The sequence below is a fragment of the Triticum urartu genome, chromosome 5A, assembly GCF_056163025.1.
Source record: "Triticum urartu cultivar PI428250 chromosome 5A, HENAU_Tu73, whole genome shotgun sequence".
Lineage (NCBI taxonomy): Eukaryota > Viridiplantae > Streptophyta > Magnoliopsida > Poales > Poaceae > Triticum > Triticum urartu.
In genome coordinates, this window is record NC_141877.1 from 490,817,684 (window position 1) to 490,839,749 (window position 22,066).

The window sequence follows — 22,066 nt, forward strand, 5'->3', positions numbered from 1 at the left end:
GGCAACGCCAAAGTTGTGGTGCTCCGCGACACATACACACACTATTTTTTTTTTGAGTAATACATACACACACTAGAAAATTGACATGTCTGACATGATCATAGATACATGCACACAGTAGGTGGGAGCTTTTTTTCTGTAAAAAAAGCGAACAGGCCGTAAGTGTACACATGATGACCGGCCCAGCTAGCCTGGGCCACGAAGACTCGAACTGGCGCCCGATACGAATACGGCCTACTTTCAGATGGTGGGGCCAGACAGGCCACGTCAGCTTCGTTACTACTCCCAAAATGAAGGCCGTTGACCTGCTGCCACTCCCTCCTCCGGGGAAGCTCACACCCACGGTTCCTCGGCCGTTCCCTCGCCTGATCGCCCCCCGTCTCCGCTACCGATGGACGCCGTCGCCTTCTCCCCCGCTCCGAACCCCAACGCCGCGCCATTCCCCTCCGCCTCCCCGTCCTCGCGCGCCCGACGCTTCTCCATCCGCGGCCCGCGGCGGCGGCGCCCGCTCCCGGCCCTCCGATCCAGCGCCTCCCCCTCCGCCTCCCACCACGACGTGGTCGTCGTGGGCGCCGGGATCGTCGGCCTCTCCATCGCCCGCCACCTCCTCCTCCACACCCCGCTCTCCGTCGCCGTCGCCGACGCCGCCGTCCCCTGCTCCGGCGCCACCGGCGCAGGTACCCACACCCCCTCCTCGCGCTCGCGTATGCCAAGGTCAGCTTGGATGCATCCTCCAGGGTTCTGATTGATTTTGGTTCGGCGGTGCTGCTGCTGCAGGGCAGGGGTACGTGTGGATGTCGCACCGGACGCCCGGGAGCGACACGTGGGACCTGGCGGTGCGGAGCAAGCAGCTGTGGGAGGACCTCGCGGCCGAGATGGACGGCCTCCGCGCCGGCGGCGCGCGCGAGAGCCTGGGGTGGATGAAGACAGGTAAAGCCATGTGACAGTTGTCGATAAGTCGTTGACTCTGATCGAATTGCGGATTAACTTCTTTCTACCCCCTCAAATACTAGTCAATGGAATAACTACAGACTACAGTAGCAGTATATTTAGCTCGAAATGGCAGTGAAAGGTCAACTGCATCTCCTCTGGTCCAGTAGATTTCACTAAGTTAGTTAATTAAGGCTACCTTGGACTCCGACCTTTCTGATGCTATGTGCAGCTATATGGTACTTGAAATTGAAATGACTCACTTCTTCGATGACATGTCTTACTGCATTTCACTATATGCACATCCCAGATTATTTATTTCTCAGTCACGGCGAGAGAGATTGAACAGAAAGTGAAATGCTTGTTTTGTGAAGGAAGCTTATTAGTTGGAAGAACCTCCAAAGAGCTGGCTACGCTGGAGGAGAAGACTAAGGTTCTGTCTCAGGCAGGCATCAATGCGGAGTGCTTGTCTGCCTCTTCGTTGCATGCATTAGAACCCGCACTCTGTGTTGGAAATGATGGTGGTGCCATGTTCTTACCTGAAGACCGTCAAATCGATGCGTTCCAGGCTGTGTCTTTGATTGAAAAGGTTTCTGATCTAGAACTTTGATTCTTCTATGATAAGTGTGGTTAGAAGAATCCTTGTACGTCTCTAACTGTTAACATTTTCTCTTATTAGATCAATAGGTCATATACTCCAAAAGGGAGATATATGGAGCTCTACAATGATCCTGCCATGTCATTGATAAGGTATGAAGGTCTCTTCTTTTCAGACTACTTCTGTTGGTGAACACAAGAGCAACAGCTATCAGGCTACTGGAATTGCAGCAAAGTAGCTTCTATAATTAGCTTGACGATGATGTTATCCATCACCCTGTTAGGATGCCTTCTCATTTATTCCGAAGCCATTTCCATTCTTCTGTATTATTGATGTTCCTTTTACTTTATGCAGATCAGAGGTTACTGGAAGGGTTGAAGGTGTCCAAACTTCTAAGAACATCTTATATGGCAGAAAAGCTACTGTAGTTGCTTCTGGCGCTTGGACTCAGTCCTTATTGCATAGTTTCCTAGGACCAAATTCTACACTGGATATTCCTGTGAAGCCACGAAAGGTACGTGCTATTTTCCAAATTTCTTTGATTAACCTTTCATACGAAATATTTCGATTGATTTTCCTGGTTTTTTCAACATCTCACAACATAAAAAAAGTGTAATTTTTTACATTATCCATTTCAGGGTCATCTGCTTGTGTTGGAAAATTTTGACATGCTAAAGCTGAATCATGGCATAATGGAGCTGGGATATGTTGACCATCAGGGCGATAATTCACATAGCATACACTTGTCGTCAACATCCAATGAAGATGAGCATGACGCCGCATCCATATCAATGACAGCAACATTAAATACAAAAGGGCATTTAGTTTTAGGTGATCTATAGAGTCCAAAGTTATCCCTTTGTTCCACCTTTTGCTGACCTTTTTGGAGATCTTCTGAAATAAATCTATGGATGAGTAGATCAAGCTTTTTCTCAGTAAATAATTTTTTGATTCATACAAGAATATCTTTTCTATATAACTTTTTTCGCCAACTATGTTAGAAAATGTGAATCCTTGATCACAAATATTTTTTTACAGGAAGCAGCAGGGAGTTTAAAGGATTTTCAAGGGAGGTTGATAAATCCATACTGAAGAGTATATGGGACCGTGCAGGAGAATTCTTTCCTGCCATCAATAATGTTCATCTTGATATTGACGAGGACAAAGAAATCAGAATTGGGCACCGCCCCTACAGTAAGGCCCTTTGGTTTTAGAACAACAAAATAGTGCCTCAAAGATATTTCAATGCAATGTTATTAGCTTTGCACTCTATATTTGATAGAAATGCCTCATCTGTTTCAGTGCCTGATGGGAAGCCAGTTATTGGATTTGTTCCGGATATGTCAAATGTTTTGATTGCAACAGGACATGAAGGAAGTGGACTTGCTTTGGTAAGTCGATCGTGCAAACCTGCTCCAGTTAATGTTTTTCCCTCTTCGTGCTTAGTATTTTTGTAAGCAGTTCAGCATATGACATTTCCATGCTCCTGGAGAACAGGAGTTGCAGCAAAGATAGCCCCATTGCAGCCCCCGTTCCTGGGAGTGTTCCCATTCATTGCATACAATTAGTTGTGCACTGTGCTACCCTGGTTGCATTTTTTTGTATTTCTAGTTCTGTGAGATGACCAGTTGAATGACCCTGCATGCGGGTATCATATTCCAACTGAGATAGAGTAAACCATATGTCAGCATGCGCGTTGCTTTCTTTTTGAGCCTCTTCATTTTTTGAGTTTCCATATACATAAGCTGGAAGTCGCCTATCTAGAGCGCAGAATGAGGCTGTACTTAGATGCAGACTCTGGTGAATTTCGACCACCAGAAAGCTAAAGCCTAAGGCATTTTCATGTTGTGCATGATCAAGCTCCATGTACATAGATAATGTGTCGTTTACTTGCTAATATTGGCATTCTGAACCCATCTACCTACAAGTAGCTCAAAACATTGTTGACATTTGCAGTGACATAACAGACATTCCCTTGCTATGAAAGCTTGCTCCCTTGATTGAATAGAACAACAACACACAGTTGCTTGATATGGTTGACTAAATACAGTTATGAGATTTACACATTCTTAATGGTTGGGATAAATTTCTACTGCTGTTTCCCTTTTTAAGAAGTTAATAAAAAATGATATTCTTCTTCTGCTAATTTTACTTCAGGCGCTAGGTACTGCTGAAATGGTGACGAATATGATTCTTGGTGACCCTGGAAGAGTGGACTTCACGCCTTTCTCCATAGAAAATAGATTTTCAGGTAATTCTACTCCCTCCGTCCCATAATATAAGAGCGTTTTTTACACTACAGTAGTGTCGAAAACGCTCTTATATTGTGGGACGGAGGGAGTAATAAACACCATGGTAACCTATTTGCGACTAAATTGCTGGTATGGTTCAATATATCTGCCTTAATTTAACTAGCAGTTTTCTTCTGAACTTCTCCATTCTCATTGGAGTTCATGGCAACTCTGCATGCCGCGTATCAGTTCATTGCACGAAGTATACTGGATGGAAAGGATGCTCCTTTTGGCAATTCGCAATGTTGATCCATGAAATTTTTATTTCTATTGGATTCAACTTCTTTTAAAATTTGACACAGTAGTAAAATGTAAAAATTTGGGAAGTGCTTTTCTTCCCTTACATCTGTCCATACCTAAGTCATTAGTATGTATCCTAGGTGTGAAATATTTTGGTTTCAGTACAAAGGACGATGCCATTGGGTTTTCTGCTTCTGCTTGAGGAACTTTGTCATCCGAGCAACTGGGTTATGGGCAAATCCTGATGTCCTCCAAACCCAGTAATCCCATTTGAGTTTTAGGTCATCTACTGATGCTTACTTTCTATTCGATGCACTCAGTGGGTTAGCTGCTGCTTGGATCGGTCTTGTTTCATAGAACTCCTTGGCGCAGCTTCTGACTGAGGTTGCTGAAATTTGCTGTTGAGTACCGCCGAGAAGCATTCCTCCAGTCTGAGCCAGATCTCATCATCACTTCAAACTCCTGATAGCTAATGCGACCATCCTGTTGCATATGCATATAAAATGTCAGTTATCCTATAGAAGAATGTGTTTGTGTACTCTTGGACTGGAAAACCCCATGGATGGCAGCAATAAGTTAGTTATTATTGCTTCATGGATTTCTCGTTACACTAGAATTAGGTAAACACTAAACAATGCTGGCATTTCAGCAAATTATGGGGATTGTTGTTGATTTACGCTTCTTTCCAGGTGTAGTAATTTCCTTTTGTCAAACATTAGTTGGCACTTCCCGAGAACGATGGGGGAAAGCGGGTAGTTTTCAGATGTGCCCTTTTCACTGGAAACAGCCTCAAACCGTCTACAGTTTCAGGATTTAAAATTGGGGTTTAGGGTAAACAATCCAGCTAGCTTAAAATTACATTGGATTCATTTGATATGGATAAATGGTGTCTACAGTATCAGGATTCAAAATCAGCAAGGTCCACTTTCCTGAAATACAGCAGCATTAAGTGATCAATGTTTTTGATTAATTTGTTGTCTAAACTGACCTCATCCGTGTCAACGTCACGTATAATGTCTTTAACCACTTGCTCATCTGGGCCTAGTTCATCATCACCTAAAGCCTCCATCAATTCCTCCATTTCAATATATCCATTGCCATCTTTGTCAAAGTATTTGAAAGCTTCAGGTAGGTACTGCTCATTACTCATTTTTTTGATGTGAAGTAAGACTGTCACAAACTCGTCAGTGTCCAAGGTGCCATTTCCATCTATGTCACCCTGGAAAAGGAAGAAAGTGTGTTAGAACATAATGTAGCTCGTGATTAATACTTGGTTTCAATTGCGTTTAGACTCGTGTCAGAATTGGGAAAGCTAGATATGTGCCACTGTTAAGTACTCAATTGTGAGATATGCCCCACGAATTCCACTTTAAAATGACGCTGCTAACTTTATTTTTCAAATCCTATTATAAACCGGAATACCCCTCTAAATGGAAGAAAACGCTCCTTTAAAAGGAAGATAATGGTATATTTGTCTTTTCATGCCTCACAATGTCATCTGAAACAATTACAGCAAGTTTGCGGAGTCAGTTTTCAGAAGTAGAACTTTGTAGCGACATATCTTGGAATCGAATACTTTGCAATGGCATATTTCTAGATTTCCCAGAACATTTTTCGTTGCATTTGTACAGCTCTCACTTGATTTATTTTAATCTAGCTTCCACTATCCCAATCATCATAGCTATTTTGTTCATATAAGAGAGCAATGAAAACGTCGAAGTGCATATAGTAGGCACTCACAGCTTCTAACAGCATCTGTATCTCTGTCTCAGGAACAGCATGACCGTTTATCCGCAAGCCCTCCTTGAGCTCCTCAAGCGTCAAAGTACCGTCCTTGTCCTTGTCCATCATTTGAAACATCTTAGTGTAGTTCTCGATGTCCTCTGCCGGTAAATTCTTGGCAACGACCTTCATTAATCATTGGAAAATGATTCACGTCAAAGAATATATCACACTGGAAGAAAAATCAAGAACAATGTAGCCCGGTTCTGTGCAACTTACTCCGAGTGCCTTCTTTTTGAACTTGTTCATGGACGAGAATTGCTTAAGCCTGGATCGAACAAGCGCTCCAAGCGACACATTCGGAGCCTTGTCGGCGTTCTTGATCCACGGATGCTCTGGTTCGTAGGAGAAGTTAACGCTCTTAGTTCAGTGCATAACACTATTCATCATGTATCGCTAGACCTCCGGTTTCCCAATAATACCATGAAATAAGCAAGTTTGCTGTGAACTTGTAGCAAATTTGTGAATGCATATTGTGTTTGTTTGGTTTGCCCACGAGCTGGAAACTAGACCAAATTAAGGTGGCCATTACCAAAGACTTGCTTTGCCGTCAAGCGGGTAGCAGGATCCTGATCAAGCATCTTCTTGACAAGGTCCTTTGCAGTTTGGGAGACCTTGGGCCATGGCTCCCTCTCGAAGTTGATTTCACCCCGGATTATCGACTCGGCGATGCGCTCATCGTTGTCTGCGCCCGGTTCATCCGGACATAAAATCACATGAGCACTGGGGTTCAGTCATGAGAGGAGGAATGGACCTGCATTCTTTCATGCCGATGAAAGGTGAAGAAAGAAGCAAGGAAGAAAGGCACGCACCTCCCCAGAACGGAGGCACTCCGCAGAGTAGGATGTAGAGGATGACGCCGGCGCTCCAGACGTCGGCCTCCGGGCCGTAGCTCCTCATGAGCACCTCCGGCGCCATGTAGATCCCGCTGCCGACCACCTCGGTGAAGCGCTCCCCGGGCTCGAAGTAGACGGAGAGGCCGAAGTCGATGGCCTTGAGCGGCGAGTCCTCGGCCTTGCCGGCGAAGAGGAAGTTCTCGGGCTTGAGGTCCCGGTGCATGACCCCGTTGTCGTGGCACAGCTGCACGACGTGGGCGATGGTGCGGCCGATCTTGGCGGCGGCGCGCTCCGTGTAGTGGCCCCGGGCGAAGATGCGGTCGAAGAGCTCGCCGCCCTCGCACAGCTCCATCACCAGGTGCACGCCCTCGGGGTCCTCGCAGGCCTCGCGGAGCCGCACCACGGCGCCGCCCGCTCCCTCGAGCGCCGACATGCGCCGCAGGATCTCCACCTCCCGCCGCACGTCCTCGGCGTCGGCGGCGCGGCGCAGGCGCTTGCGGCGGATGGTCTTGCACGCCAGCGCCTCGCCCGTGGCCGCGTCCTCGCAGCGGCGCGTCACCCCGAACTCCCCGCGCCCCAGCTCCGCGCCTAGCCGGTACCGCTTGGCGAAGCCCTCCCCGCCGGGCGCGCACTGGTCGTCGTTGCCCAGGATCGGCGCGCTCCGCCTCCACTTGGTCGACCTGCGCTTCTTCTTGCAGCAGCTGCTGCTGGCGTCGCTGTCGGGCGGGCAGTCGTCGGCGCTGGCCACGGGCATGATGGCGGCGGCGGCGCGCCTCCGGGCCAGCAGCCTGGAGGCCGCGATGACAGAGTAGCAGCCACCCATGGCGCCGTTGCACGGCCAGACGGAGGCCGCCGGGTGCTTGCCCCTGCCTCCGCCTCCGCCTCAGCGCGCGCCCCCTGCCTCGGCTCCGTTCGCGCGTTCCACGCACACGCACGCGCGGGGTGGAAGGGAAGGAGGGAGGGAGGAGGGAAAGGGGGGTAGCCACCGGTCTGCGCGGTCGGCCGCTGGTCTCGGAACCCGCGAGCGCGCCACTGCTTGCATGCCCCGTACGGCCGGCCTGTGTACGGGAGGAGCCCGGCCGGGCCGAGCAGGGGCGGCCCGTCAAGGCCCACGGTCATGCGAGAGGCCTTGTCCCATCAGACAGCAGTGGCTTACCTCAAAAAACAAAAAATCAGACAGCAGTGGCATTCTGGAGATTAATGGAGACGAACTCGCCGGCAGCGTCCCAGCGAATCAGACTGTCAGAGAACGGAGACGAACACAGCGCTCGGATTCTCGCCCATCTCCGCATCTGTTTCACTTTTCACACGCGCGAACATCTCTCCTCCTCCGTTTCCGGATGAGCCAACTGCCTCCTTCCTTCGGTTGATTGGATTCATTTTCTCCCCTCTCCGACTCCGGCGTCCGGCGAGATTTTGCTGGTTTTCCGCCGGGGTCAGATCCTGCGTTGAAGCAGGTAAAACCTTCCACCCCTTCGTTTTGATCTTGCCTTGCGATGCTAGCACTTGCTGTTGCTTGGTTATGTTTTCTTGATTCATGAGATGGGGATTGGGGGCGGTGTAGCTACTCTGTTCTCCCCTCTATTCCGGCTACTGTTAATGTCTTTTTTTAGATGAGATAATAATGGGGTACTGGTGATGTGGGATGTACTATGGTTTTCAACCTAATTTGTGATTTTGCTGTTTCAGACTGACCAGAAGCGAAACAATGCGGTCGCTGCTCTCGTAGTGCCTCGCCGGCTTACTGTCTCATGACAAGGCCACAGCTCACTGCGTCGACATCGTGCCAGAGAGGGATCAGTCACGCCGGCCGTCGAGATCGTCCCATCACAGGTTGCTTGTTTCCAATTGTTGTTCATGGCAAAGTTACAAGTCCTGCCTGTTCAGAACATTCCCCGTCCATAAGGGCATTTCGTTATCTGCTGACTGAGCTGGCATTGTTTGCATTTGTATGCAGAATGTTCATCCGTACAAGTATGCGGGCAACAATATCGAAATGCACGGCATGAATATGTTCAAGGTGGTTGATTACTTTTTCCTATTCTTGCTATTTGTTCCAGCTTATTTTTGTTCAGATTTATGGACTTGTGCTTTAATCATAGTGGCTATTTGCCGAAAAAGGCTTTCGCCCCGCTTTATATTATAAAGCAACTGCCCAAGCCAAACATCCAACAAGGTTCACGCACACACACACAAGTCTCACAAACAGGGGGTATCCAAGGGTTAGTGCTGAGGGCACAGCTCAACAAGCCCTGAAAACAGAAAAAAACTCGCACACACGGAGCGCAGAAGGAGGAACTAGTCGGGCTTGGGGGGAGGGGGGGGGGGGGGGGGGGGCGGTGGAAGCGGGGGCGCCAAGCGGAAGGCCATCGATCGAAGGTCGGCGAGGAGAGTGTTGATGGCATCCCGGTCCTGGGGGTGGCTAAGCGGCCGCCAAAGCTGCAAGTAACCACACATTTTAAAGACTGCGTCAGTTGCACGTCGAAGAGGCACCTTCTGGATGACAAGCTTATTGCGAACGGTCCAAAGCATCCAGGCAAGAACCCCCACGCATAGCCATCTAATATGGCGGTAGCGGGGAGGGGAGGCGTGGATTTCCGCAAGCAAGTCAGGGAAGTTGGTGTTGCACCACTGGCCACCGACTGTCTCGCAGAAACAGGACCATAGAAACTGGGCCGTGAAGCAAGAGAAGAAGATGTGGTTAGCATCCTCCACCGTGCCGCACAGGGGGCAGATCCCATCGCCAGGTCCATTGCGCTTAAGTACCTCCACCCCAGACGGGAGGCGTCCACGGATCCACTGCCATAAGATCCTGATTTTCAGTGGCAAGTGGATATCCCAAATCAGGCTAAAGGGCTCGGGGGCCGGCGAGGGGGCGATGGCCGCGTAGAGGGATTTAGTGGAAAAGCAGCCCGAGGGCTCCAGTCGCCAAGATATGGAGTCAGGGGTGTCGTCAACGTTCATCGGGAGGAGGGCGATGTCCTGGAGGAGGGCATCCCAAGCGGCCATTTCCGGCGGGCCAAAGGGGCGACGGAAGGCGAGGCGCCCTAAGTCAATAAGGGCCGTCTCGACAGAAACCTGAGGGTCCACCGCAATGGCAAAAAGCTCCGGGAATCGCACGGCCAGGGGGAGGTCGCCGGTCCACCGATCAAACCAGAACAGGGTCGCGGACCCCGTGCCAACCGAGATGGACGTGCCGATGCGGAGCACAGGCAACAGCTGGATGACGGCCTGCCAAAACTGGGAGCCACCAGATCGCTGACAGAATGCGAGTGGCTGGCCCCGAAGGTACTTGTTCTGGATGATGGTGAACCAAAGGCCACCATCGCCATTGGCGATGCGCCAGAGCCAACGGGTCAGGAGGGCTATTTATGTGGTAGGCATATCCAGAGGAGGGCTATTTATGTGGTAGGCATACAATTGGTACTCGTTTGTGATTCCTCTGGATAAGCATTATTGTGGGACTATCTAGATCAGATCTTGCAACTCCAAAAGGTGAAGGTAAGAGTAATAGCCCCACCAGGCATATCATTGTACTTACTACTTGGAAAGGTGAAGGTCCGGATTTAATTATCTTACACCAGGGCCCTTGAAATGCTGTGAGAGTTCACTCGAGCTAGTAAATGTTCTGAAGAATGAGATCCGTGATGGACTACTGACGTTCAGAAGCAAATGGGTTTTAGAGGTACAACTCTAGCTTTGTTCCATGTATGCATGCAGTACTTCTAGTAAAGCTATGTTCATGCATTTAGTTTGTAGCGCTTACTGTTTGTTTAATAGTGTACTGCCTCAAGCCAATTTTCTTATATGAAGGACTGCGAATGACACAAACTCACAAAGACTAAGTACTACCCAATGTCCATTTATTTGTTAATTTCGTCCTTAAATCGATTTATGTAGGCAGCAATGCAAAGGCTGCACACTGTAGATATTGTTCTTACCTTCAAACACTAGAATATTAAGTGCAATAACTATGAAAAGCTGTGAACAACAAGTGGTTCTAGCGATCTATTGATCTCCACCTAACAAATGTATTGTCCTTCTCATTAATCATGTATTTTCACCAACACTAACACGCTCCCATCCTCTAAGTTGGTATCGAGCCTATTGCCTGGCTTGAAACGTTGTTTTCAGTATGTGTTGTACTTATCAGTGTGCACAATAAATAAAGGTTCTTTCACTGAAATTACTTCTTGGGGCTTGGTCTGTTTCTTTACGTCCTAATGCGAACCACATATATTGGCATACTCTGATCAATTTGTGGTTCTTTGGCAACTGTTTAATTATTATTTTCTGATGCAGCTGGGCTGCAGATATGGGCTTCCTGGGATATTTTCTTGCCTGAAGGTACTGCAGCTATCCATGACTTATCTATATTACTTAAAAAAAGTAACTTCAGATTTCACTTGCCTTCAGTACCCAAGTCATTTACCATAGTTTATCTATCTAGTATACTGCTGTTCATTGTTGTTCCATTCGTGCACAAAAAAGCGTACTTACCTGTACTGTCTTTGGCTAATGCACCAACAATGAATATCCTTGTTTCTTTTCTGAAAAAAAATGCAACGTTTAGGCTTCTAATGCCCTCTTTCCAAACATTTTAGGGAGCTTCAACAGTACATTTTCAGGATCCCAGTGCTGGAATAATAAGATGCAGAACAATCCCCAATGTACTCGCAAATCTCGAGCAAACTCGAGACAACCAGAGCCACCAACAAGGAAGCCCTCTTGCTCCATCATGGCAACAGTTGTCTCAAGACATCCATTTCTATGCTGGGGAGTGGGATGAGCTTCACACGGTCCTGTCAGTGATACAGGAGGACGAGGTGGATGCATCGTCCGGCATAGGGCTAGGGTTCTGTGAAGACGATTTTTTGGATGGTTGCAGCAGCCAGGATGGGAACAATATCTGCCACGAAACCTCGTCAAGGCGATCAACAAAACTGTCAGGCAGCCATGCATGGGAGAGGGGAAACGAGGCCTGTGCAGGAGATGAGGGTTGATATGACATAGTGTTGGTGAATGAGATCCCTTACTCCGCAAGTTCTCTTCAAAACCTTTATTCACTCATCAAAAAGGTTAGTTACTAGATGTGTAATGCTACTCTCCGTGTCATTTTGTCAGGGAAGACTCTTTCTCGGCATGAGATGCCCAATAAAGGCAGTGAGTACTTTCCTGGGGGGCATTATGCAGATTCGCCATCTACCTCGAAACTGAACCTGCTTAACCTTACCTTCATTCACTCTGTTTTTCCTGCCCTTGCAGTGCCTGCGGCCACCCTATGGAGTGATGTATCTCACGGCGAAAAAGAACTACATCGGCTCCAGCAGTGCGGTGCGGCAGCTCAGAGCATTGGTCGATGAGGAGGGCGCTTTTGGTGTGCACCTTGTTGCCGAGCCCCCCGAGAGGGAGATCTGGAAGTTCTTCTCTAAATAAACACAGCTCATCACGGCTCGAAAAAAAAAACCCGACCAAGGCCGCTTGAGCCCTCAGGCCTGTATATAACTTAGACGAGTAGTCCGGCCAATGTCTGGCATTGTTTGCCATTTTTTGAATGTAGTGTTGATCATGTCAAACTAGAGACAAACTTTGACGTTAGGATGTTCTCTGCTAGGTGTCGAGGTTCAACTGGGTAAAGCCAACTTGATGAGCTTTTGAGTGCAGTTTTATTTGATCAGATAAGTTGATTCAGCTTAGTGGAGGCTCACAAACTATCTACCTAAGTGCTGAGGCCACTATGAGCTCCAAATAAAGGCACTCAACAAACTTTAGTTTACTTGAAGTCTTAAGCCCACACTGGCTGCATTGATCAGGATAAGAATATCCGGTACCGGATTGGAAGGAAAAAAAAAATCCTCAGAGCCATCTGCACCATGTCACCATCCTATATGCAAGAAATTACATTGAGCCCTAGCTTTCTGCTTTACTTTTACCCCTTGCAACCTATTCCTGGCCATAATCATTCCTTTTTGCTCGCCCCTTTTCGCGTGCTTGCCGAGCAATTCGCCGAGTTTTCAAGAAACAGCACGCATGCCTACGAAATGCTAGCCACCTCCTTTCCAGTCATAAAAAGCTCATCATGTGAGCTAATGAAGCACTTGGAAAAGGTGATGAACTACTTATATAGCAACTAACTAAGGTTGTGGAGGATGCTTCAGAGGCCTCATTCTGTGGGTGGCTCCTTGCTCCATGACAACTTTTAACTGTGCTATAAAATAGCTTGCAGTTCAGGCCCTCTACATGAACCCTCCTCATGGTTGCAGAAGAAGAAGAGTAGGAGCACTTGAAGAAATGCTTAAGAGGAGACAGATGGAGAGATTGCCTGCGCTGCATCTGGTAGTGGTGTCTCTGCTCGGCTTCTGCTGCCTCATCCATGCTTCAAGGGCTGCCATTTCATTCTCAGCTGGTAATCATCTCATGCCATCTAGAGATTTTGTTATATTGTTCTGCCTGATTGAGAGGACGATTTTATTCCCATATGCACCAGCGGCCCCGAGGGAGCAGCTGCAGAAGACCGACGCAATCCCAGCTTCCAGTGGAGCAGATGGTCAGGTGATGATAGTATTCTAGCTATCTGTGTTCATGCAAGCAGCTACTGGCAGTTTCAGACCATACTATGTCAGGTGCAAACTGTATTTGACCTGAATTTTTTGGTATGATCACCCCAGGCTGTCGTAGCGGGAGAGGTAGACCGCGGTGCTGTCAGCAGGAGGATGGAGATGGAGATGCAGCTGGAGGACTACCCGGGGTCCGGCCCCAACGACCACCACTCGCCGTGGTGGCGGCAGGAGAGGAGGAATTGAGAACATGGAGCAAATTTGCATGTGTGTTCGTAGTGTTGCACAGTTGTGTATGTTTCTCAATCAAACTGTAATACTCTACTCCTGGTGTAACATACAAGATCGACGCTTGTTACTTGCAAGGGCATTAAGAGCATCATATATAAAAGCACTAGCCCCGAAAAGCGTCATCAAATTAGTTGTTGCTCATTTGTTTTATATTTATGAGCTTTTGTTGTTATATAGTCATATATCTTGGAATACTAATGTTATGGTAAGAAGAAGCCAGCCAAAAATCTCAACGGCTGATTTCGTTAAGTGTTGCTGGATCCAGAATTTATAGACTCAGTTGGGTTGCACTGGAATGGAACATAGATGGTTGCACCAGTATATTCAAAAATCAAAAGACTGCACTTGAGCTATAATTTCATCAAGAATTTTTTTTTTTGAGAACAATTTCATCAAGAATTTGATAGCACACCACGGGAGAGACCGAGAGAGTTTAACACAATCCAAAATCTGGGGTGTAGTTTGAACATTTTCAAGAAGTCAAGTCATACTGAACTGTCCATAGAAAAAGTTACTTTGAGAGTTTGAGTGCCAAAAGTTGTTGTGACAAGTAAGAAACCATTAGTTGGCCACTTTCGGTGGATCTCTATGCAAGACAAAATGGTAAGAAAGATGGTGCTGAAAACTGCATGAGCTGTACTCACTTGTTTTCTGTTTACTTGATCATGCAAGGTAAACATCAGCATCACACGTTTTTCTGCTAAGGATGGAAAAGTGCGAGAGCCGATATTAGGCATTTGTCTACTTTCCGCCGGCCTAGAGACGGTGTATGCAATATCATGCTATCTGTAACCATCTCAACAACCATAAAATCAATATTAAGCATAACCTTCTAGCCTATATGCTTGTTTGGAGGGGCCATAGGCTAAAAGTGTCCAATCTAGGCCCCCTATGTGATTTTTTTTTTGCGGGTGAATTTTTTTTTTTGAGATAAATGCACCAGAAGCCACAAAACTCTCGCGAGATGAGTACTTTGGTCACTACAAATTCAGGGCAAAACGTAAGTTTTGACAAGAATTTGGATAGTGAGTAAGTACACACACAAGTCTAGAGATTCGCTAGAGTTATACCTGCTTTCCAGTGACTCATTGAAACAAAGAGTGCACATAAAAGATTGGGGAAAATTACGTTGAACTAGTGATTAATAAGCTACAAAAGAGGATTATTTACATCACAGGTTTATATTACAGGAAGATGCAACATAGATAAAAAATGAAACTATAGTACTAATATACTAATACTAAAGATCTAGCAAGCTGCCCATGCCTAGAGTTCATCATGATCGTCCTCTTCAGTGTTGCTATCATCCGGTGCAGCTCCAGACCTCTGGTACGGCGCCGAGATGACAGGGTTGCACAGGTCTTCAAGCTCCCGGAGCTTCTCATCGTAGTCCTCCTTCTCTGCCTCCGGGTTGTCGTTGAGCCACTCGTTCACCTCCCTCATTGCATCCTGGACCTTCTCCTTCTCGTCCCCTTCCATGGCGTCGGCCATCTTGCCGTCGACCGTGTTCTTGATGTCGTATACGTACGCCTCGAGCTTGTTCCTGGCGTCGACCCTCTCCTTGACCTTGCCATCCTCCTCCATGAACTCCTCTGCCTCGCGCACCATCCGGTCGATCTCCTCCTGGCTATGCCGGCCGCCCTCGTTGGTGATGGTGATCTTCTCCGACTTGCCGGTGCCCTTGTCCGCCGCCTTCACGTGCAGGATGCCGTTCACGTCCACCTCGAACGTCACCTCGATCTGCGGCGTGCCCCTCGGAGCTGGTGCGATTCCAGAGAGATCGAACTTGCCGAGGAGCCTGTTGTCCTTGGTCATGCTCCTCTCGCCCTCGTAGACCTTGATGGACACGGTGGTCTGCTTGTCCTGGAACGTCGTGAACACCTGCGTCTTCTTCGTCGGCACCACCGTGTTCCTCGGGATCAGCTTCGTCATCACACCGCCGACCGTCTCCAGGCCTAGTGTAAGCGGCGCGACATCGATCAGGATCATTTTCTTGGTGTTTTCGTCGACGTGTCCGCTCACGATGCTGGCCTGCACGGCGGCGCCGTACGCGACGGCCTCGTCGGGATTGACCCCCTTGTTGGGCTCCTTGCCGTTGAAGTATTCCTTGAGGAGCTGCTGCACCTTGGGAATCCTGGTGCTGCCGCCGACGAGCACGATCTCATCGATGTCAGCCTTGCTGAGCCCAGCGTCCGCCATGGCCTTCTTCACCGGCACCATCGTCTTCCGGAAAAGATCGTTGTTGAGCTCCTCGAACCGTGCCCTGGTGAGCGGCTCCGAGAAGTCGACGCCGTCGAAGAGCGATTCGATCTCGACGCGCACCTGGTGCTGGTTGCTGAGCGCGCGCTTGGCGCGCTCGCACTCCCGGCGCAGTTTCCCCAGCGCGCGCAGGTCGCCGCTGATGTCCCGGCCGTGCTTCCGCTTGATCAGTTTGATGAAGTAGTCCATCAGGCGCTGGTCGAAGTCCTCGCCGCCGAGGTGAGTGTCGCCGTTGGTGGCCAGGACCTCGAACACGCCATTGTCGATGGACAGCACGCTGACATCAAAGGTGCCGCCGCCAAGGTCGAACACCAGGACGTTCTTCTCGGGCCCCTTCTCGTCGATGCCGTAGGCGATCGCTGCCGCGGTGGGCTCGTTGACGATGCGGAGGACGTTGAGCCCGGCGATGACGCCGGCGTCCTTGGTGGCCTGGCGCTGCGCGTCGTTGAAGTAGGCCGGCACGGTGACCACGGCGTGCGTGACCTTCTCGCCGAGGTAGGCCTCGGCGGTCTCCTTCATCTTGGAGAGCACCATGGCGCTGACCTCCTCGGGGCTGAAGACGCGCACGTCGCCGTCCTTGACCCGCACCTGAATGTGCGGCTTGCCCTTGCGGTCGACGACCGAGTAGGGCAGCAGCTTGATGTCCCGCTGCACGACGGCGTCGGCGAAGTCCCGGCCGATGAGGCGCTTGGCGTCGTAGATGGTGCGCTCTGGGTTGGCGGCCGCCTGGTTCTTGGCGGCCTCGCCGATGAGCCGCTCGCCGCCGTCGGCGAAGGCGACCCAGGAGGGGGTGATCCGGTTGCCCTGGTCGTTGGCGATGATCTCGACGCGGCCGTTCCGGTAGACGCCGACGCACGAGTAGGTGGTGCCGAGGTCGATGCCGATCACGGTGCCCGCGTCGCCGCCCGTGGGCGCAGCGGAAGCGGCTGGCATCACGAGAAGCAATGCCGCGACGAGCGTAGCGAACATCCACATCGGCGCACGAGCCATCGATCTCGACTGACTCGTTTTGCTTGGTTTGATTTGATTTGATTGATCTGTTTTGCTTTGCCGTCGTTCGTATATCTAGCGGCATAGCGTGCGTGCGTGCTTCATGGTGAATCGGAGGCGGTCTGCGACTCCGATCGTCGTGGGACGTCTGGACGCGTCCCTCCGGTGATCTCAGCCGTGCGTTTTGCTGATCTGACGGCTAAGAAGATGCCCTGACGTGTCGTATGCATGCTGACTGATCGCGGTAGGAACGTCCATGTGTTTCGGGCGTTGCTATTCCGCGCGCGCGCGTGCCAACGCTCGCTTTCCGACAGGCCAAGGATCTCCCGATTTGGAAGGTGTGGACCAGGTTACGTTTATGATCAGGGTAAGGATTATGGTAATTAGGCTGGTTGTAACGGGGAGTATCATATACTAGTATCATGCATATGATATTAGTCTATGATACTACATCCCTAATGCATACTATTATAAGTTGGTATCATAAAGGACTAAATTTATTGTCATGCATGACACAAAGTAGCACATCATTTAATATGATACGGTATCATGATATGATATTCAAGTCTCTCTTTCTTCATTTAATTTTATGCCACCTCATCAAACTTGCTTAGTTGACATGTATGATACTACCTATGATACTCTCATTACGGGCAGCCTTAGTGTGGGCCCCCCTTGCCCCCCAAAATCAGGGGGGCAGATTATATGGAGATTATTGGGTGGGCTTTGCATGTCTTAGCACTTCTTAGCGATATGTGGTGGGCCCCCGGCGTGATACCAGGAATTTGTCGCAGGACGCTTCGTTCGGATCGATTCAATCGCTCCAGCGAGTGATCGCGAAGGAACTTTTCCGGTTTCCCATTGTTTATGGGCCTTTCAGGGCCCTTTGTTCTGGGTGGGCCGGAAGCTGGTGGGTCCATAGCTCTGTGGTAGAGCAAATGGACCCGAAGCTGGTTGTGGACATTTCACATCAAACTTGCCATATTTTTTTAAGCTAAAATGAATTCTTTTTTAGTTTGAAATCTTCAACTGAAAAAATCCAGAAATTTCCAAAAAAGATTCCATATTTTTAAAATAAAAAATCCCTACAAATCCAAAAGGCTGCCATGCTTTTTTAGAGAACTTGCTTTAAGAAAATTGACATGTGCAAATTATATTTGTTTTTTGCCATGTACCTTTGTTTAGAGGGGAAACTTTCTAAACTTGCCATGTGCAATTATATTATAGGTAGCATGGCATTTTTGTGTAGGAACCATGTAATTTTTTAGAAACCATGGCATTTGCAATGTATATACCATGGCATTTTTATTTGTGAGAGCATGGCATTTTTGTTATTAAGAGCATGACATTTAAAAAAAAATTACATGTCATTTTTTGAATAGCATGGCATTTTTTTAAAGTAGCATCACATTTTTTAATAGCATGCCATTTTTTAAAATAGCATGTCATTTTTGTTGTTAAGAGCATGGAATTTTTTAATTATCATGGCATTTTTTCAAATAACATGTCATTTTTTTTATTAAGAGCATGGCACTTTTTAAATAGCATGGAATTTTTTGTAGAGCATGTCGTTTTTATTATAAAGAGCTTGGCATTTTTTCTATAAAACATGTCATTTATTATTTTAAAGAGAACGGCATTTTATTTATAAAGAGCATGTAATTTTGGTAGAGCATGGAAATTTTAGTTAGTACGAACATGTCAATTTTTTTATCATAAATAGCGTGCTTTTTTCTTTTATAAAGAGCATGGCATTTTTTAGTTTATAGCATGGTAATTTTATTTCTTGTTTCCGGCAAAGAAAATATAGGCATTTTTCATATTTTTAGAGCATAACAATATGTAAATTTATGTTCTCTACCTTTTATGCATCATAATTTTTATTATTTTCCGATGGTATTTTAAAAAAACAATTCACTGGGCCTACCATTTTCCCCCGCATGCTATCTGGGCCAGCTGTGGGTTGCGTTGGACCGCTCGAGTGAACGTTCCACATGGGGCAATTTAGTTTGCTGGAATGAACCTCCCCTAGTGAACAAAACGTTCACTGGAGCCTGCCCTCCAGTTGACAGGCGCGACATATTTGGGTCCTTTTTACGAAAACCATAATAACCAACTGACGTTCGCTCGTTCCCGTCCCAACGCAAGGCAATCCGGGACGTTGACGACCACGTGCTAATCTTACAACAAGCTCCCCGTTGTTGACCCCCCCCGCTGGCCCAGATAGTTTTGGTCTTACTTGCATCCAACTGTTTGCCTGAGATATTTTTAAAGCACCCAGGCGGTAGTATCGCTCTGGTCCATGGTAGTACCTCTTAGGCGGTACTTTCGCACATCAGTGCCGCTCCTACTGCCGCTTGGGAAATGGCTTCGGTTGGTCTCTGTTTTATAAATGGAAGTGGCACGGTAGTACCGCACTACGCGGTACTTTCGCTCTACCATCGCTCCAGTACCACCGGTTCCTCTGTACCTAGTGACATTTACCGGCACTACTACTCCGATACTAGCTGTACTCACTGTCTATGGCTGGAACTGCCGCTCTAGGTGGTAGTACTGCTTCCCCAACCATTAGTATCGCTTGTGCACCACCAGTGCACTTAGCGGTTGGATTCGAGCCCCCACTATAAAAGGGGGTCTTCTGTTCCATTCCCTCCAACGACTTTGGGCAGCTTTCTCCTCCATTGTCGACCTCCAAAAACTCCGCCTTCTATCTATTCCTCCCATGATTCTTGCTAGTTTTTTAGGGGAAAGAGAGAGGAGATCTAGATCTATATTTCCACCAATCCATCTCTCCTCTAAGTGAGGGGAACCCCTTTGATCTAGATCTTAGAGTTCTTTGTGTTCTCTTCTTGGTTCTTCCTCTCATATTCCTCCATAGCTTTTGTTGTCATGGTGGGATTTGGGTGAGAAGGATTTGAGCACTCCGTGTGCTCTTGGCATTGCATTAGTTCCATCGATTTGAGCTCTCCATGGTGATACATGAAAGTAAATAGTTGAGAAGCTTATTACATGTGGGTGTTTGGGCACCCTAGAGCTTGTGCCTCTTCGGTGCTTGGGTGCCCTAGACGGTTAGTTGTGTCGTGTAGCTCAATCATTGTGGTGTAAAGCTCCAGGCAAGCTTCGCGGTCTCCAATTAGGTTGTGGAGATTGCCCCGAGCAAATTGTACGGGTTCAGTGACCGCCCCAAGGGTTGCCAATTGTATGGATTCGGTGACCGCCCTCAAGGGTCTCTTAATGGAATCACGACATCTTTTCATTGTGCGAGGGCGTGAGGAGATTACGGTGGCCCTAGTGGTATTTTGAGGAGCATTGTGCCTCCACTGCACTCCAAACGGAGATTAGCATCCGCAAGGGTGTGAACTTCGGGATGCATCGTAGACTCCTCGTGCCTCGGTTATGTGTTACCCGGGCCCTTTACTTATGAACTTTACTTTGTGATAGCTACAGTGTTTCATGTTATATATCTTGCTATCACTTAGTTGTTTATCTTGCTTAGAATAAGTTGTTGGAGCACATAGGTGAGCTAGTTGATTTAGGTTTTGTGCTTGACAAATTAAACGCTAGTTTTATTCCGCATTTCTTCAAACCTAAACCGTAATTATTTTAAAGCGCTTATTCACCCCTCTAGGCGATATCCATGTCCTTTCAGTAGCCATAGCTACTAAAAATCTACCGAGCCATCTCTGCACCCCACAATCCTTGTATCAGTCCCCACGTCTCTCCACGCGGTCGACCCCAACTATAGTTGTGTGGAACCATATCAAAGTTTTAAGGTATAACGACGTTCTCAATTTGGCAGTGCAACATGTGTACTAATTTCACTAGAAATAATCAATGAATAACATTATACCGATTTCTAATATGTTATCTCACTTGTATGAATATGTTACTTCCAGACATTCACATGCTATAGAATACGTCGATTACAATTGTTATTTATTCCATTTTCTGAATTGGATTTCTATAGTACTTTCCATCGGTAGTGTGGAAATCTTGTATCTCTCGAGTACCTTAATTTAGTCACTAGTCTTGTTAAGAAATTGAATCCATTGTTAGGATATGTATGTGTGACATGAGTTTATATTTTATTCTAGTGTGCACACTAGGTAGATGCTAGACTCGTCATTATTGTCTTTGTTTTCAGCTTGCCTTTGTTTTTTTGTCTTATAAAAAATCTGCATGAGTGGAACTTCATTTCTGTATGTATGAGGTGGATGGCATTTTCCCAAAACCGAAGCACCTTTTTGGATGGTTGATTATTTAATTCAATGATTATATTCTTTTTTTTCTTATGAGGCTTTCCATACATTTTTATCTGATCAGTGAACTACATCATATATTTTACTCTTTCCAAATTCATCCATACCATAGTTAGTGGAGCCCCGCCACAACTCTTCTCGAAGTGGAAGGACATTCTATATCATTCCTTGTTGTGTTACCTTGTGGTAGTTTGATCGAGCATTGGGTAGTTGGGATTAAGATGGATCTATGTGGTTTTAATTCTTCATAGGTTTTTTCAAACCCTTTGATTTTCTAAGATTCTATTTTTAGTTGTGATTTATGTGGACATACTTCAACTCTTTTATTAAATAATGTCAAGGGATGTGGATGTCTCGGATCTCCTCCACAACCCATCCCAAAATATTGCTTCATATTTCTGTGAGGCATAATAGAAAGGTGAATTACAATGTGACTTTCTCGTCATGAGTGTCAATTTGTACCCATGGGTATTGAAGTGGGTGTGTATAGAAATTTTCTGTGGATATGTGTTTGGGCAGAGGAGGATTCTACCCACCCATGCCCTACCATTCTCAGCCTTCAGTTGACTTTCCCACTGTCATCTTCTCTATGAAAACCACCGACACGATCCACCACCAACTTACTCTCCACTGTCCTTGCTCTCTCATCTTCCCTCGTCTTCTCCATGTCCAATGACTTTGGTTCTCCTATTCTTAGCCTCCTCTCCATCCTATAGACTGCGATAACACTCTTTCTCAATCCCTAATAGCTATGTGTAATGTTTCCCAAGATCACAACCTAGTACATAACACATATAACCCTATGAAAGTGCAACTATCCCTGAGTGGTTTTGGTAATTCCTAACAACATATAGCTCATTGAGCTAACATTATTCCAAGATTAATATTTCAGGAAAATCTCAATGAATGGCATGGCATGGATGAGGAAAGTGGATCCCTCAAAATTCTAAGGACAAAAAGTTTGGCTCAAGCTTGAAGCTCAAGACTCTACATTTTATATTTTAGTGATCCAAGATAACATTGAGTCTATAGG

The 22,066-nt window shown here is 47.3% G+C and overlaps 4 protein-coding genes and 1 pseudogene across 7 annotated transcripts; 3 read left to right on the forward strand and 2 right to left on the reverse strand.

Annotated features, from left to right (window-relative positions):
• Positions 1 to 295: 295 nt before the first annotated feature.
• LOC125510070 (FAD-dependent oxidoreductase family protein) lies at positions 296 to 8,500 on the forward strand. 3 transcript variants are annotated; one of them, XM_087521357.1, is made up of 10 exons: positions 296 to 677; positions 778 to 930; positions 1,305 to 1,519; positions 1,610 to 1,680; positions 1,883 to 2,042; positions 2,167 to 2,359; positions 2,567 to 2,722; positions 2,831 to 2,919; positions 3,686 to 3,779; positions 8,367 to 8,500. In XM_087521357.1, exons 1-10 carry the CDS (start codon positions 392 to 394, stop codon positions 8,369 to 8,371), a joined length of 1,422 nt encoding a protein of 473 aa, XP_087377483.1. In that variant the 5' UTR covers positions 296 to 391; the 3' UTR covers positions 8,372 to 8,500. The 3 variants fall into 3 exon arrangements, with proteins under 3 accessions (XP_087377483.1, XP_048531119.2, XP_087377482.1); XM_048675162.2 differs by lacking the exon at positions 8,367 to 8,500 and adding an exon at positions 5,832 to 6,289; XM_087521356.1 differs by lacking the exon at positions 8,367 to 8,500 and having other exon boundaries at positions 3,686 to 6,289.
• Positions 4,402 to 7,610, reverse strand: LOC125510071 (calcium-dependent protein kinase 22-like). Its single transcript, XM_048675163.2, has 6 exons — positions 6,654 to 7,610; positions 6,374 to 6,526; positions 6,061 to 6,176; positions 5,800 to 5,967; positions 5,048 to 5,278; positions 4,402 to 4,542 (listed from the first exon to the last, which is right to left on the reverse strand). The coding sequence occupies exons 1-6, from the start codon at positions 7,498 to 7,500 to the stop codon at positions 4,411 to 4,413; spliced, it is 1,647 nt and encodes a 548-aa protein (XP_048531120.1). The 5' UTR covers positions 7,501 to 7,610; the 3' UTR covers positions 4,402 to 4,410.
• On the forward strand, positions 8,379 to 12,368 carry LOC125507215 (uncharacterized; annotated as a pseudogene). The gene is made up of 6 exons (XR_015602463.1): positions 8,379 to 8,510; positions 8,635 to 8,697; positions 10,262 to 10,362; positions 10,980 to 11,024; positions 11,282 to 11,755; positions 11,943 to 12,368. The product of XR_015602463.1 is annotated as an uncharacterized LOC125507215 (transcript).
• Positions 12,369 to 12,807: 439 nt separating this feature from the next.
• LOC147972200 (uncharacterized) lies at positions 12,808 to 13,675 on the forward strand. The gene is made up of 3 exons (XM_087521358.1): positions 12,808 to 13,083; positions 13,165 to 13,229; positions 13,346 to 13,675. Exons 1-3 carry the CDS (start codon positions 12,918 to 12,920, stop codon positions 13,478 to 13,480), a joined length of 366 nt encoding a protein of 121 aa, XP_087377484.1. The 5' UTR covers positions 12,808 to 12,917; the 3' UTR covers positions 13,481 to 13,675.
• A 974-nt stretch (positions 13,676 to 14,649) lies between these two features.
• LOC125556418 (heat shock 70 kDa protein BIP4-like) lies at positions 14,650 to 16,761 on the reverse strand. The gene has a single exon (XM_048719156.2). It carries the CDS (start codon positions 16,757 to 16,759, stop codon positions 14,792 to 14,794), a length of 1,968 nt encoding a protein of 655 aa, XP_048575113.2. The 5' UTR covers positions 16,760 to 16,761; the 3' UTR covers positions 14,650 to 14,791.
• Between the last annotated feature and the right edge of the window lie 5,305 nt (positions 16,762 to 22,066).

What these genes read in the sequence shown, in the direction of transcription:
- LOC125556418 (XM_048719156.2), bottom strand. Translation starts at nt 16,759, where the DNA reads ATGTGGATGTTCGCTACGCTCGTCGCGGCATTGCTTCTCGTGATGCCA.
- LOC125510070 (XM_087521356.1), top strand. Translation starts at nt 392, where the DNA reads ATGGACGCCGTCGCCTTCTCCCCCGCTCCGAACCCCAACGCCGCGCCA. An exon ending in CTCCGGCGCCACCGGCGCAG is followed by an intron (nt 678 to 777) that starts GTACCCACACCC and finishes CTGCTGCTGCAG; the next exon opens with GGCAGGGGTACGTGTGGATG. An exon ending in AATTGGGCACCGCCCCTACA is followed by an intron (nt 2,723 to 2,830) that starts GTAAGGCCCTTT and finishes CATCTGTTTCAG; the next exon opens with TGCCTGATGGGAAGCCAGTT.
- LOC147972200 (XM_087521358.1), top strand. Translation starts at nt 12,918, where the DNA reads ATGAACCCTCCTCATGGTTGCAGAAGAAGAAGAGTAGGAGCACTTGAA. An exon ending in TGCCATTTCATTCTCAGCTG is followed by an intron (nt 13,084 to 13,164) that starts GTAATCATCTCA and finishes CATATGCACCAG; the next exon opens with CGGCCCCGAGGGAGCAGCTG. An exon ending in CCAGTGGAGCAGATGGTCAG is followed by an intron (nt 13,230 to 13,345) that starts GTGATGATAGTA and finishes TGATCACCCCAG; the next exon opens with GCTGTCGTAGCGGGAGAGGT.
- LOC125510071 (XM_048675163.2), bottom strand. Translation starts at nt 7,500, where the DNA reads ATGGGTGGCTGCTACTCTGTCATCGCGGCCTCCAGGCTGCTGGCCCGG. An exon ending in TACAGATGCTGTTAGAAGCT is followed by an intron (nt 5,279 to 5,799) that starts GTGAGTGCCTAC and finishes TTCCTTTTCCAG; the next exon opens with GGTGACATAGATGGAAATGG. An exon ending in GTGACGTTGACACGGATGAG is followed by an intron (nt 4,543 to 5,047) that starts GTCAGTTTAGAC and finishes CATATGCAACAG; the next exon opens with GATGGTCGCATTAGCTATCA.